General features: G+C 36.9%; 1 protein-coding gene across 2 annotated transcripts in view; it reads right to left on the reverse strand.

Moving 5' to 3' along the window:
* LOC113504558 (CAD protein) overlaps window positions 1-13,778 on the reverse strand; it is a 28,292-nt gene that overhangs the window by 3,715 nt on the left and 10,799 nt on the right. The window contains exons 6-19 of one of the 2 annotated variants that reach the window (XM_026886921.1): window positions 12,153-12,247; window positions 11,488-11,671; window positions 11,014-11,229; window positions 10,754-10,872; window positions 10,257-10,532; window positions 10,052-10,183; window positions 8,332-8,538; window positions 8,093-8,213; window positions 5,320-5,439; window positions 4,984-5,125; window positions 4,071-4,344; window positions 3,633-3,949; window positions 267-3,408; window positions 81-185 (exon numbers count right to left, since the gene is read on the reverse strand). In XM_026886921.1, coding sequence (XP_026742722.1) covers window positions 81-185; window positions 267-3,408; window positions 3,633-3,949; window positions 4,071-4,344; window positions 4,984-5,125; window positions 5,320-5,439; window positions 8,093-8,213; window positions 8,332-8,538; window positions 10,052-10,183; window positions 10,257-10,532; window positions 10,754-10,872; window positions 11,014-11,229; window positions 11,488-11,671; window positions 12,153-12,247 — 5,450 coding nt within the window. Of the gene's footprint in view, window positions 1-80; window positions 186-266; window positions 3,409-3,632; window positions 3,950-4,070; window positions 4,345-4,983; window positions 5,126-5,319; window positions 5,440-6,605; window positions 6,734-8,092; window positions 8,214-8,331; window positions 8,539-10,051; window positions 10,184-10,256; window positions 10,533-10,753; window positions 10,873-11,013; window positions 11,230-11,487; window positions 11,672-12,152; window positions 12,248-13,778 lie in introns of those variants that run through there. The other variant, XM_026886920.1, reaches the window with a different exon arrangement.

Raw genomic sequence — 13,778 nt, forward strand, 5'->3', positions numbered from 1 at the left:
ATAGCATTTAATTATTATGCACCCTACATCTTGTTGTAATATTTACTTTTAAACCATGATTATATATATATACGACTTACATCAACACCGTGCTCAGCATAGAAATCTCCAGTCCCCATACTTGCGTACAGTTTATATCCCATTTTGTGCAAAATCCTGACACTAGGAAGCAGTTCCATTTTATGCTGTAATAAAAAATAAATGAATACCTAATAATGTCAATACAGTCGAAAAAACGAATTTTGTGTGTTTGGATTGGTTCGTACCTTGAACGTTCCCACGGATAAAAGAATAGCCTTCTTGGGTATTCTAAAGCCAGTGCTCATTAACGACTTCAAGTAAGCCTCATAACGATTTTCTCCAAAACATGCCACTTCACCGGTAGATGCCATTTCAACACCTAAAGTTACATCAGCGCCAGCTAAACGGGAGAAAGAAAACTGTGGCACCTTAACACCTACTTTGCCACAACCTGTCATGACGTTAACAGGTTCCACAGGTATACCCAGGATTATTTTAGTGGCCATTGCCACAAAGTCGTGATCCAGGGTCTTTGAAACAAACGGGAATGATCTTGAAACTCTGACGTTGCATTCAATGACTTTAAGATCATTGTCTTTAGCGATCAACTGCATATTAAAGGGACCGGTTACGTCTAGGGTTTCAGCTATTATACTAGCAATTTCCTTTATTTTTTCTAACGTTTTGTTGTTTATGTCTTGTGGTGGAGTAACCAATGTGGCATCACCGGAATGAACACCAGCATTTTCAACGTGCTCAGATACTGCCATACACAATATGGCACCGTCTGCGGCCACTACATCGACGTCAATCTCCTTTGCATCCATAATAAATTTCGATATAACGACTGGATGTTCTTTGCTAACCAAGCTAGCTGATTTTAAATAGGCTTCCAACTCCTGATTCGAATTAGCAACGTTCATAGCTGCACCACTCAGTACATATGAAGGGCGAACTAAACATGGGAACCCAACTTCTTCACAAAAACTGGTCGCAGATTCTAAATCTGTGAGTTCTTTCCATCTTGGTTGCATTATACCTTTACGGTCTAACATTCTGGAAAACTTAAACCGATTCTCAGCATTGTCTATCATATCAGGAGATGTACCAAGAATAATCGCTTGCTGTCTATGCAAATCCATAGCAATGTTATTAGGTAACTGTCCTCCCATGGATAGGATAACTCCATCTGGATGTTCAATGTTGTAAATATCCATTACAACTTCAAAGGAAATTTCTTCAAAGTACAACCGATCACTCATGTCGTAGTCGGTACTCACAGTTTCAGGGTTATAATTTACCATAATTGTCTTTTTGCCTTGATTTCTAAGCTCTCTAAGACATCCAACAGCACACCAATCGAACTCAACAGAACTACCTATGCGGTACACACCTGAACCTAAAACCATTATAAAACCACCTGGGAATTCAAGATCGTGTGTACTTCCATTGTAAGTCAGGTATAGATAATTAGTAGTAGCCGGCCATTCAGCGGCAACTGTATCGATTTGTTTAACAAAAGGCGTTATTTTATATTCTTCTCTTAGTTTTCTGACGGCAACTTCAGTGCTTTTTATTGCAGCGGCAATTTGTTTATCGGAAAAACCGATTTTCTTCGCTTTCTTTAGGACATCAAAAGGTATTGAGCCGTGATGATCTGCTTCTAATATTTTGTAATAATCAATAATGTTCTTAAATTTCTCGAGGAACCAATGGTCGATTTTAGTGAGTTCATACAATTTATCTACAGTGTAATTTTCTCTTAGAGCAGCCGCTAAGACAAACATTCGTTTATCAGTGGGTTCTCTTAATTCATCTTCATTTACCTTTTTAATATTAGGATCGAAACCGTTTACGTTTTCGTCTACCATCCTCAATGCTTTTTGGAATGCTTCTTCAAAGTTTCTGCCTATGGACATAACTTCTCCTACACTTTTCATAGAACTGCCAATTTTGGTACTTACTCTTGTAAACTTAGCTAAATCCCACCTTGGAATTTTGACTACACAATAATCGAGACTTGGCTCGAAACATGCAGTCGTAACTCCAGTAACAGAGTTCTTAATCACGGGTAATGGTATACCCAGTGAAAGCTTAGCAGCCACATACGCCAAGGGGTAACCAGTTGCCTTACTGGCTAAAGCTGAACTTCGAGACAATCTAGCATTTACTTCAATAATATAGAATTCCTCTGAGTTAGGATTTAAGGCATATTGAATGTTACATTCACCCACAATTCCAAAGTGTTGAATAACTTTAATCGCAGTATTTCGTAACATGTAATATTCTCTGTTTGATAATGTTTGACTTGGCGCCACTACTATTGATTCACCGGTATGTATGCCAAGAGGATCAACGTTTTCCATATTGCAAACTGTAATACAATTGTTAAATGCGTCCCTGACAACTTCATATTCAACTTCTTTCCAACCTTTAAGAGACTTATCGATAATAAGTTGATCTGAATGTGATAGTCCGTGGTGGGCCAGAGTTCGAAGTTCATCTTCATTATTAGCGAATCCAGATCCCAGTCCTCCTAAGGAGAATGCTGATCTAGCCATAACTGGGTACCCGATTTGACGTGCAGCAATAAGTGCCTCATCGATTGTAGTCACAGCGGCGCTAGGAGCTACTTTCTCTCCGATAGCATTTACTTTTTCAGCAAATATCTTTCGATCTTCCGTGTTCACTATTGACTGAATAGGTGTTCCCAGAACACTAACATTGTATTTTTCAAATATCTTCTGTTTTTCCAGTTCTACTCCACAGTTCAATGCTGTCTGGCCTCCAAATGTTAAGAGAACTCCCGTGGGTCGTTCAGCTTTAATAACTTGTTCCACATATTCTGGAGTAATAGGAAGGAAATACACTTTGTCGGCTAATCCTTTTGACGTTTGTACAGTTGCAATATTTGGATTAATCAGAACCGTTTGGATTTTCTCCTCTTGTAAAGCCTTAACAGCTTGTGATCCTGAATAGTCGAATTCCCCAGCTTGGCCGATTGATAAGCCCCCAGAGCCAAGAATGAGCACCTTTTTAGGTCTTTCCTGAATGGTAGGAACAAACTTGAGTTTTTCTGTGATAACCTCGTCGATGTTAAACGAAGCATTGCTTTTGTAACTTTTCACAGCATCCACGAATACATCGAAGAGACATTCTAAATCGGTGGGTCCAGCTGTGTGCTCTGGATGGAACTGAACACTGAAGAAAGGTAATGTGTCATGAATAATACCCTCATTGGTCTTATCGTTCTCATTAGTAAATAGAACTTTCCAATGTTCCGGTAACGAATTGGCATCCACAGCGAATCCGTGATTCTGAGATGTCATAAAACAGCGTCCAGTGCCACTGTGTGTGCAAGGCAAATTGTGTCCACGGTTGCCGTAACTGAAATTATGAAAGCAGTTGATTAATTAAATGTCTGATTACTGTTTCTCTATTTTGATAAGGTTTTTAAAGAAGATTAATTTTAAAAGAAGATTTAAAAACAAATATCAAATTAAAACCTACTCTGTTTTTAAGCTGACATTAAATTAACAATAAAGCAGGATGAAAATAATATTCTTACTTTAAATGAAACAGATAATTTATCAAATAAATCGAAAACCTACCTGGTCTTATAAGTAGTACAACCAGCAGCAGTAGACAGTAACTGATGTCCGAGACAAATACCAAAAACTGGTTTCATATTTGTTTTCTTGTTGATAACAGTACGTAGATTGTCAACGACCTTCTTGCATTTGATAGGGTCACCTGGACCGTTGCTGATGAACAAACCATCGTACTGATCCGAGGTAAAGTCGTGATCCCAAGGAACCAATATCACTTTAGCGTTCCTTTTTATCAGACATCTAATCTGATTGTACTTTAAACCACAGTCTACAACTACGATTGTTACTTCGCCTGAAGGGTTGTACACTGTAGTTTTCTGCAACAGAAATATATTTCAATATTTTTATTAAGAACTTTTCTGAGACTGTGATATTTGGTATAAGGTCAAAAAGTACGTTGAAAAATTAATTCGCTTTATGTCAATATACATTACATACCTTAGTAGAAACTTCTGCCACCAAGTTCCTTATATTAGGATCTGTAAGTGCCGGTAATGGTCCAAAGGGCGGGACGCCTTGTACAATTCTGCCTAGCGTGACGCCGGCTCGAAGACGGAATGTCAGGGCTCTAGTGTCTATGTCACAGATGCCTGGCACTCCGCGGGCTGCCAGCCAGGATCCTAAGGATCGCTTGGCACGCCAGTGGCAAGCACGAGTGCTTATCTCGCCTACGATCAACCCGGCTGCCCAAATGCGGTTGGACTCAAACCATCTGTAATAGTTTATTTTTAATTGTATGAGTATTAAGACACCTCATCATCGGCCTAGCCTTTTCCCAACTATGTTGGGGTCGGCTACCAGTCCAGCCGGTTTCAGCTAAGTACCAGTGTTTTACAATGAGCGACTGCCTATCTGACCTCCTCAACCCACCTGGGAAACACGATACCCCAAGGGGTAATAAAGGTTAGACTGGTTGTCAGACTTTTTCAAGCTTCTGACTACCTGTAACGACTGTCAAAGATGTAGGAATGACAGCCGGGACCCACAATTTAACGTGCCTTCCGAAACACGGAGGAACTCGTTATGACAAAGATGGTCACAAATCTACGGACCAATCGTGCATAGCTTAACCTGTGATCAATTCACTTGCGGTTATAGCTTAGCCACGAGCTCCTCAATTAGCAAAAATGCTTTACTGATATTAGATGTTACATGATCAATTTTTCTTATTGCAGAATTTTTGTAAGCATTTTCAATAGAATAAGATGGATTTAGGAGACGGTAATGATTTGTGGTAAGTAGAAAAATATACTGTTCAATGGAAAAAAAGTTGTATGTACTGTTCAAGATTCATACGTTGTTTTTCAGATTTTTGATTTAATAGATGGTTATTTTATTTCAAAAGTCTTACTTAGGTAATCCGTGTTCATCCTGCTCGTCCTCGTCGGGGACACCGTAGTTGCCGACTAGCGGGTAGGTGAGCACCAACAACTGCGCGTGGTACGAGGGGTCGGTCAACGACTCCGGGTAGCCAACCATACCAGTCTGAAAAACTAATAGACAAGTTTGTTTTAGTTTAGTGTATTTTTAAAGTATGTCTATTATATTAATATATGTGAAGATGAAAATCAAAGTCTTAAAATAATGGGTAATGCAAGATTCTATTACATGGGCATACAAGACGGGAAACACTTTTAATCATTCGAAAATTATATCTGGTTGGATTAAAGTAAATTTAAATACTAACCAACTTCTCCATCCATGGGAACTTGGGCCCCAAAACTTCTTCCTTGGAAGACCGTCCCGTCGGCTAAAACGAGGCTGCATGGTGGCCCCACGGCACAATTCAAATCTTTTTCTACCATCTAAACAGGAAAAGAAGTATTATGGATAATACGGAAATAAGTTAACATCTTGTAGCTATATAAAACAATCACAAAAATGTATGTCAAATACTTTTTTTATCAATAAATAAACATATCGTGTTAAAACAATTCGCTTGTTTTTACCAGTATCAGTTTTACACAAAGTTCGTCAATCTTACGATTTAAAAAATAAATAGTCTGTCAATCTCAGCTTCTAAGTTACAATGGTTACTGATACTTTACAATTAAGAATATAATACTTAGTACTTTCAGACGGACAACGTGAGTCTTGTAATATGAACCAGAAACATAATTTAACGTCCTACCGACATCGCAACAGCTGTTTTGCTTAAATATGTGTCATAAACTAATTTATGTTTTATTTTATGTTCAAAATGTCTCTGGAGATTTATTTTCAGTGTTATTTGAAATATTATTTATCTTTGAGGAATAGATGCATAATGTTTTAATTTGTTTCCTCTATCCGATTAAAAAAAAAAAACTGTGCCCGAAGGAGTATGTAATTGTTTCTGTACCTTTTTACATGTTACTAATGCTTGCAATATAGGATTTTGATTTCATTTGAGTAATAACTGCGTAAGTGCTCCATGTACCTGTTTCTTAATTCACTTAATTAATTGAAAACCTGGGCACAAAATTCTAATAAAAATGAAACGTAAAACACTAAATCATTATGGTTTCATTCCAAGGTACATACGTAGTATTATAACCTACTGTAAGTAATTATTCAAATAACCTTTTATTTTATAATTTTAGGAGAATAAAGCTACTTGAAGACAAATTATTACAAATGTTAGATAATCCGCGAACTATTAAAGCAATTTCAAGGAAGTCCTTGGGTCGACGGCGTTTATTGACGACGTAATAAACTTGAATAAAATATTATTACATACGAACATCTGATAATTAAAAACAAATGGTACAACAGTCAACTAAAGTGATAATTTTATTCAATAAATCGTAAGCAACTTATTCAAAAACTTTTCTAAAACAAACTTTCCGTTTAAAACAAATTCGATTTTGAGTTTTGAGAGTTCAAAGTGGACTCAAATGAATTGACATTGATGGTTTTAGAGGAGGGCAGTCTGAGGAATTCAAAGTTAGTGTTATTAACCTATGTATCGGTCAATCAACCACATATACTCACTTTTTGTAGGTTCGCTGTGCCGGCCACGTGGTTTATTATGAAGCCGGTGAGGAACGGTCCGGCGCTGTCGCGGTCTCCACGACGACAGGCTCGCCACAGCTATTACTTGCTCCTTATCATACTCCGTCACACACACAATGAGTTCTACCTGCCTCTGACTCTGTCTAGCATCAACAACTTTTATATGCCTCTCTCTCTCGCACCATTTGTTATGGGTTATAGTGTGAATTGTTCTGTTTGTGTTCCACAGACTTCTATATTAGAGTCAAATTTTAAACTGGCTCTGGCACTTACGCGGAGAGCCCCTGTCGAATCATTTGATGATTGATTGTTGGGACTTGCTACAGTTTTCTACTCATATTTCTTTATAAACTCAAATGTAGCGTGTCTATTAACATGTTCTTCAAATTAATTACAACTGTCCGAATTATAATGCACAAATTATGCGTAGTTCTATAGAGCTATATTGTTATTGGTTACAGATTGATATCATTTAGAATCAGGCGTAATAGTTTTATAATACGCATTACTGTAGTTTTTATCTAAATTTACTACCTAATCATACGGGTTTAGTTTAGAATATATCCCACGAGTGTCAAACTATTTGATTGAATGCTTCTAAAACAATTGATAAGATATAGTGTCAACGGATAGTAACACTTAGTAAGTACTGATAAAAGAAGGCTTAAGTATTACGAGCCGAAAGATCGAACTCAATGCGAATCTATTTGAATGAAGTTTAAACACGTGTAGATAAGATACATAATTATGAGCTCCTGGCGAGACGAGATAGCCAATACGACTTAGATCCCGAAAAATGAAAAAAGCGCAAAAAAACATAAGTTAAAGGAATTTTTATACTAGATTGTTAACCAGCCGTAACCAGTAACCCCAAATAACTGCCATGAAAGGAGAAAAATAGGATAAAATTAAAACGACTGCAATAATTCTGTAGATCAATTCTGGGCAAACATTGCTAACTTACTGGTTAAAACGACAAGCCAAGTTTCGGTACAGTAATGGTTGCTTGTTGGATTTTGTGAGGTGCCTAATGCGAGGTATTACAAACTTCTTTAACTTATAGATTAGTCTGAAACGGCTGTCGAAAAGTTAGTATGATTTATACGATATAAGATTTCGAGTTGGACCTTTCTATCAATTAATTCTCTAACATTTCATACTAGTAAGATGAAGTGAGATTTCGCTAATGTTCCTAAAGATTTTTTAAAATAAATTACTGCTAACTTGAGATGACTCTCCAAGGAAAGAAAATTACAGTTTTAGAACAATGACCAGGAAAAAAAACAAGAACTATAAACGAACTGCATTTATTTGTAAAAAAATAACGAATTCCTTATATTAAAATTATAATGAAGTTATTTTGTGAGCTTGATTTCTCCACTTATTCAAATTTCCAGTTTTGTTCAAAATCGGGTAGTCGATGAAATTCATGGAAAGGGTTTTTGATGGTTCCTCTAGTTCCAAAATTTGAAGGTGATTTCGTTTTGGGTATTTATTAAGCCACACGCCAGGTACGTATAAGGTTATCTGAGGACCAGCGTCCGGCCAGTACCGGCCGAGATTTCGCCCATTTATCCATACGTAGCCCTGTAACGAGAAACATGATTAAAAGAAAAGCTAATGCAAAATTGATAGATCTGGGAAAATTAATTGAACATCTGAATTTAAGGTTAAAAATGATTAGTTAAGATACTTTTATATTTACCTTTCCCCATCCCGTCGTATCAAGGAATGTATCCAAAGCTTCTTGCCCTTCCGGCAGAATTAGATAACCTTCATAGAAAGCAGGAATCACTTGAATAGCGTTTTGCGTTGCATTGGTCGATGTGGAAAATGTCTCTAAGGGATAGCCAGTGACGGTCCATTGGCCATTTAGAATTTTCTTACCGACTTCCACATTGCTTAGAATACCCTGAAAGATAATATGAGTTGAGATATCAATAAGGTAAATAAAAGATTAAATAATTAAACAAAACATTTGTAACAGTTTTCCTTTCAATAAATTTGTCTGGTTTCTGGAAGGCAGATTATACAAAAGTGTTCTTAAATAGAGTGATCCGAACTATAATTTGTTGGCTATATATAAGACTCAACCAATCACAGCGCTTAACATGGTTTTGTTTGCGGAGTAACTAGTTTTTGTATCGATCAGTGTTCAAGAAACTAAGAGTTTTAATTTTCGACACTTTAAAGCTCGTAAAACGCCAGTTGATAGCGGATGCGGTTACTGCAAGATGGATGATGACTTGAAAATGTAATTGCACTCATACACGAGTATACAAAGACGTAAATGATAAATCAATCAATGGACTTTAGTCTAAAGACTAAGATCGTAATCTATTAGAAATTGCAGTCAACATTAATTTAATTAGTTGGCACAGGCAATAAATAACAATCTGAAGTGTTACAACACTTACAACTGTTGATAAAAATGTTACCTAGAGATCTTTACAATCAGAAAGGCAAATCAATAGGATGTAGATACAGTACCTATTGTTGGAATAGATGATAAGGCCATCAGAATCATACATAAGGTTAGATAAAGTGTATTGTGGACAGTGAACTTATACTTCCGCAGATAACAGCCGTGACGCGACGGTCTCAGCTTGTCTAGACCATGTACCTAACGGGTTATCTCGACTCTGTTCATTTTGGATACGTTTCGCGATATTATCATTGCTATAGGTAAATAAAGATATTGTTTGACCTAATATCGCAGCTTTTAAGACTACACAAAGAAGTAAGTAATATTGTAATTTTATATCGTAAAGTCAGATTGAAGAAAGCTGCTAATGGATTTGTGAAATATTTGGCTTCAAATTAAATGTTGTGGTGTAAACACTACATTGTTAAGTACGACGTAGGTATGCAAAGACAAGTGCTCCATCGAACTAAGGCAAGACCGCAATGATAACTGACCACGATATGATCATTTAGGCCCTTCGATACGAAAGCATAGTGACAATTCAGGACAAAATTGATAAGACCAATGGCCTATATCTCATCAAAGGAAATATTTCGTCTCGGTATGAACTTGCCACGATACTTGTGCAAACGTATACATTTTAAGAGATGAGCGGGCCACACTATCGATCTCTTGCAGACGATAGTCTATAAATATCGTACCAATAAAAGATTAACGGTTAAACTACTTTGTTTGCCATGCGGCCTTAATTCTTCCATATTGGAAAGTGTCTGTCTATAGTCTGCTACAAACAGTATGCACCTAGCGAGGACTGAAAATTAATCGCGCAACCAGGGTCAAAAATATACCTTTTAAAGTGCCTGAAAAAGGCTTACTGGAAATAAAATCCTTTAATGAACTCTATGATCAGTTTAACAGAATAATAATGCTGTCGATAAAATACTATTATGCATAAATATAAAGATTTAATAAGTCATATACAAATATTATACAAATTTACCTTATAGTCGCGTATGGGCCCGTAATTAATACGACCGTGATTTTCAACCAACAGCGATAATACGGAATCGTTCTTCGCTGCCAGTGGCAAGCTGTAGATCTTGTGGAGCCTGCTAATGTGACCCTTCAAAACCTATGTATGAATAAAGTAATTAGTTGAGTACTAAGCATTTAAAACATTTTAGCTTATAAAATTATATACTTACACCATCAACAAATACGTAAACAATATCATGTGGCTTTTTAATAGTTAACAGGTCCTCGAATTCGGACACCTTGGTCTCGTATAAAATCAGTCCTCCTCTTTGGCGTAGCTCTTCGAATGTGGGAAGAACGTCGCCGCTAACATCTTTATATTTTTTACCCAACACAGAACGTCCAATATCACTCAGAAGGGACATAGATAAAGTAACATTGACTGGACCGTAGGAACCTTTTGCACTTATTTGGGGCAGTGCAATAGTTTCGTCTACAAGATTGTACTGAAAACATAAAACAAGTGAATTTTATTTTTATGTAATTATATCAAGTCAGTCTGAGTGGATAGTAGGGCGCTTATCTAATGAGTGGGTTGATAAATTCATTTCGCAACTCAAACCGTTTTCTTTTAAGAGGTGGGCTTTTCGTATAGGCTCCTCTTTTATATCATTGACAAAAGTTTCTCGAAATCTAAGTACCAATAGAGTAAACAATTTTTGGTTACCTGCTTTAGTTTTTCCCTTATCATGAAATATTTAGCATTGGGGTCTCCTGCCTCGCTCAGGGGAGCATCGTAGTCATATGATGTGATATCTGATATGTAAGTACCGAAGTGATTTGCCCCTAAAAATAATTACATTGAAATTTTTATTACTTGTTCATTGCCTTTTGGTTTTTCGTTAAGTTTCCTTGCTTCAGGAGTATATCATGGAAAGAAGAAAAACCAACGACTGCATAATAAACGTATAGTTTGCAAAAATTTACCGGCAGTATATCCAAAATTGGTGCCACCAAAGAACATGTAGAAGTTGACACTAGCGCCGTGGTCAAGGATCTCGCCCAATGTCTGAACAACTTTTTCAGCACTGTCTTGAGCGAAATTTTCACCCCAGTGCGTCAACCAGCCCGTGTAGAATTCTGAATTCATCAAAGGTCCATGCGGCATGAACCGACGCAACGCAGCAAATGCACTGGTCACATCTGCAGGGAAACATTTTGAAAAAGAATTAAGTATTACTGCACATTCGCTCCAAATTATTGTTGACTAAAATAGTATGTTTTTTTGGCAATAATTTTCTCAAGAAACTTCCATATCCAAACTTACTGGCTAGAAAAGCAAGAAGTTTTTTTTTTTCGTGATTTACTTTGTTGTAGACTTCTTTTTATTTCATTTATCCTACAATATCGTATAGAACAATCGTGTTCAAATGGAACTAATTTATTTGTAAGCCGACATACTTATTCCAGGATTGAAGTCTATAGTAGTGAGTGTGTTAGGAACTGCTCCAGCTATGAAGTATGAGGGCGAGAATCCATCGGTAGTGTAGAGGATCGCATTTGACTCCACGTGCTTTTGCAACATATCACGCACCTGGACTTTGTACGCCATGTCGCGGCCATAGCTACCGTACTCGTTTTCCACCTACAAAAAACCAATTAGGTGTGATTTTATTATTGTGGAACGTCTGATAGCAGAACCTGTCTTGTCTGCTGGTATGGTACAGCTAAGTTTGTTCTTGTAACAATATTTTTCGGATTGAACATTTTAGATGACACCCTTTCCAATTTATTCCCAACGAGAAGTTCCTTCACACATTTTTAACATGCAGACGCCTTGTTAGGCGTCATTAACTGCAGTGATAGGTAGCAGGTGGGCGACACCATTGCCAGAGGCTAGGGGTGTAGAGAGGTGCGACACTGATTTCACCGGGTCACAGACCCAAAACGGGTTTTTTGTATATTTATCATAGCAATATCTAATTATAATTTTAATATTAAAATTATAAGGCAAATTATCATCAGTCATTGCCCGTTGTCGAAATTTCAAGCATCTGCAAGTCTCTAGTGGGCAACATAATTTTACTATGTATTTATTTATGACTCGTAATAAACTGTCCTCTTACCTGAACTAGAATTATTGGTCCACCGTTTCCATATAATAATGGTTTTACTTGTTCGAATAATTTGTCGACCCATATTTTCGATTCTTCGATGAAATCTGTAATTTAAAGAAATCTGTTAATTACTCCACATCTTTGTTAATTAAGAGAAGATATTATAGGAAGGTTAAGTATGAATAAGTGTAAAAGTTATATTTTAATAAAATAAAACAGAAAGACTATACAGGGTGTAAGGAACACCGTACCACCAAAGTCGCATAATGACTTTAAAATAACGTGTTAATTAATATTAAAGAAGTCGCTACCGTCGGAGATTAATATTTATAGATTTAGTCATTTTTGAGCACGCAATGAATTGGTTACCGCGCGATCCTTACGCTCAGCGTACGTACTTACACGAACTGTAATGTGGTAGGAGGGCGACACTCGGCGACACGATCGAAACATTCGAAACGCGCGCGCATTTTATAAAAATGTTGTGATGTAACGAAAAACAATCACAAAAAAAATACCAATCAATTTACACTATTCTGACTTCAATCTGTGTCTTGTGTATTATTAAATCAAACCTACTCTTACCTTAATCTCGCTCACTTCTAACCAGATAAGGTTCGAAATGTCCGCCATCTACGTGCACACAAATTTTGGCGCGGTGAAAAATCCCGGGGCAAAAAGTACCGCGTCCAGTAAATGTTCATCGCGAGACTTGCATTGCCACGTGCTTCGCCATAACACATTAGCATGTTGCCATTCTCCCGGGCGGTAAAATAACCTATCGAGCTACTAGGATCGTCATTTAAATAATACACACACAACACACGCACTTATATCACTTAACACAATAAAATTGTCTGCCTACACGATAATTAGTCCGCGAATTACCCGATTGCACATGCACATTCGATTAGCGTAAGGAACAAACTGAGTAAAAATAGGTACTATTTTGAAAAAAGCCGAACTTTCGGTTTTACCTTTGAGTAGTGTTGGACCTAGGTACCTATGATTCTTTATCGATAAATTACATGAGGTCGAAGTGAATATCGTAAAATTATTCTTGACAATAAAGTACTTAACCTAACCCTTCAAATTGATTAATCACAAAATGTACTTTTGTGTAAGAACATAATTGTTTTATGTGACTGGAATAATTATTCAGCAGTTCGTAGGAAAAAAAATGATAAAAATTTTTAGGCAGGAATTTCATTAGTAGATGATGGATATTAGTAACAAAACAGAGTTTAATTTTAGAAAAAATAAATTATTGTTTATAACAACATGTTTTAGAACTACAGAATTCTAAACAATAACAAACTGTTAATAATAAAAGGTTTTAATAAATTTCGTAGTACGATAAGTTGATAAACGCTGAGAAAGTGATTTTTTATTTTATAACATGGAACCCGTGTAACAAAAATCGATGTACTATTTTATCCAGTGTCACAGGTACGTCACTCGCCGATACCGCTGTAGGTGTTTGTCGGCGCGCTGGCGGTGTCTACAAAGGCGGCTAGCGGTGCCTACAAAGCGCGCGGCTTTTTTTAAAGGAATAGTAGGCAGGATTACGAATAATGAGTGCGAGTGCGCGCGCAATAGTTGCGCTATCTCTTACGGTTGACGCTCATGTATTGG

The sequence above is a fragment of the Trichoplusia ni genome, chromosome 22, assembly GCF_003590095.1.
Source record: "Trichoplusia ni isolate ovarian cell line Hi5 chromosome 22, tn1, whole genome shotgun sequence".
NCBI classification, from domain to species: domain Eukaryota; kingdom Metazoa; phylum Arthropoda; class Insecta; order Lepidoptera; family Noctuidae; genus Trichoplusia; species Trichoplusia ni.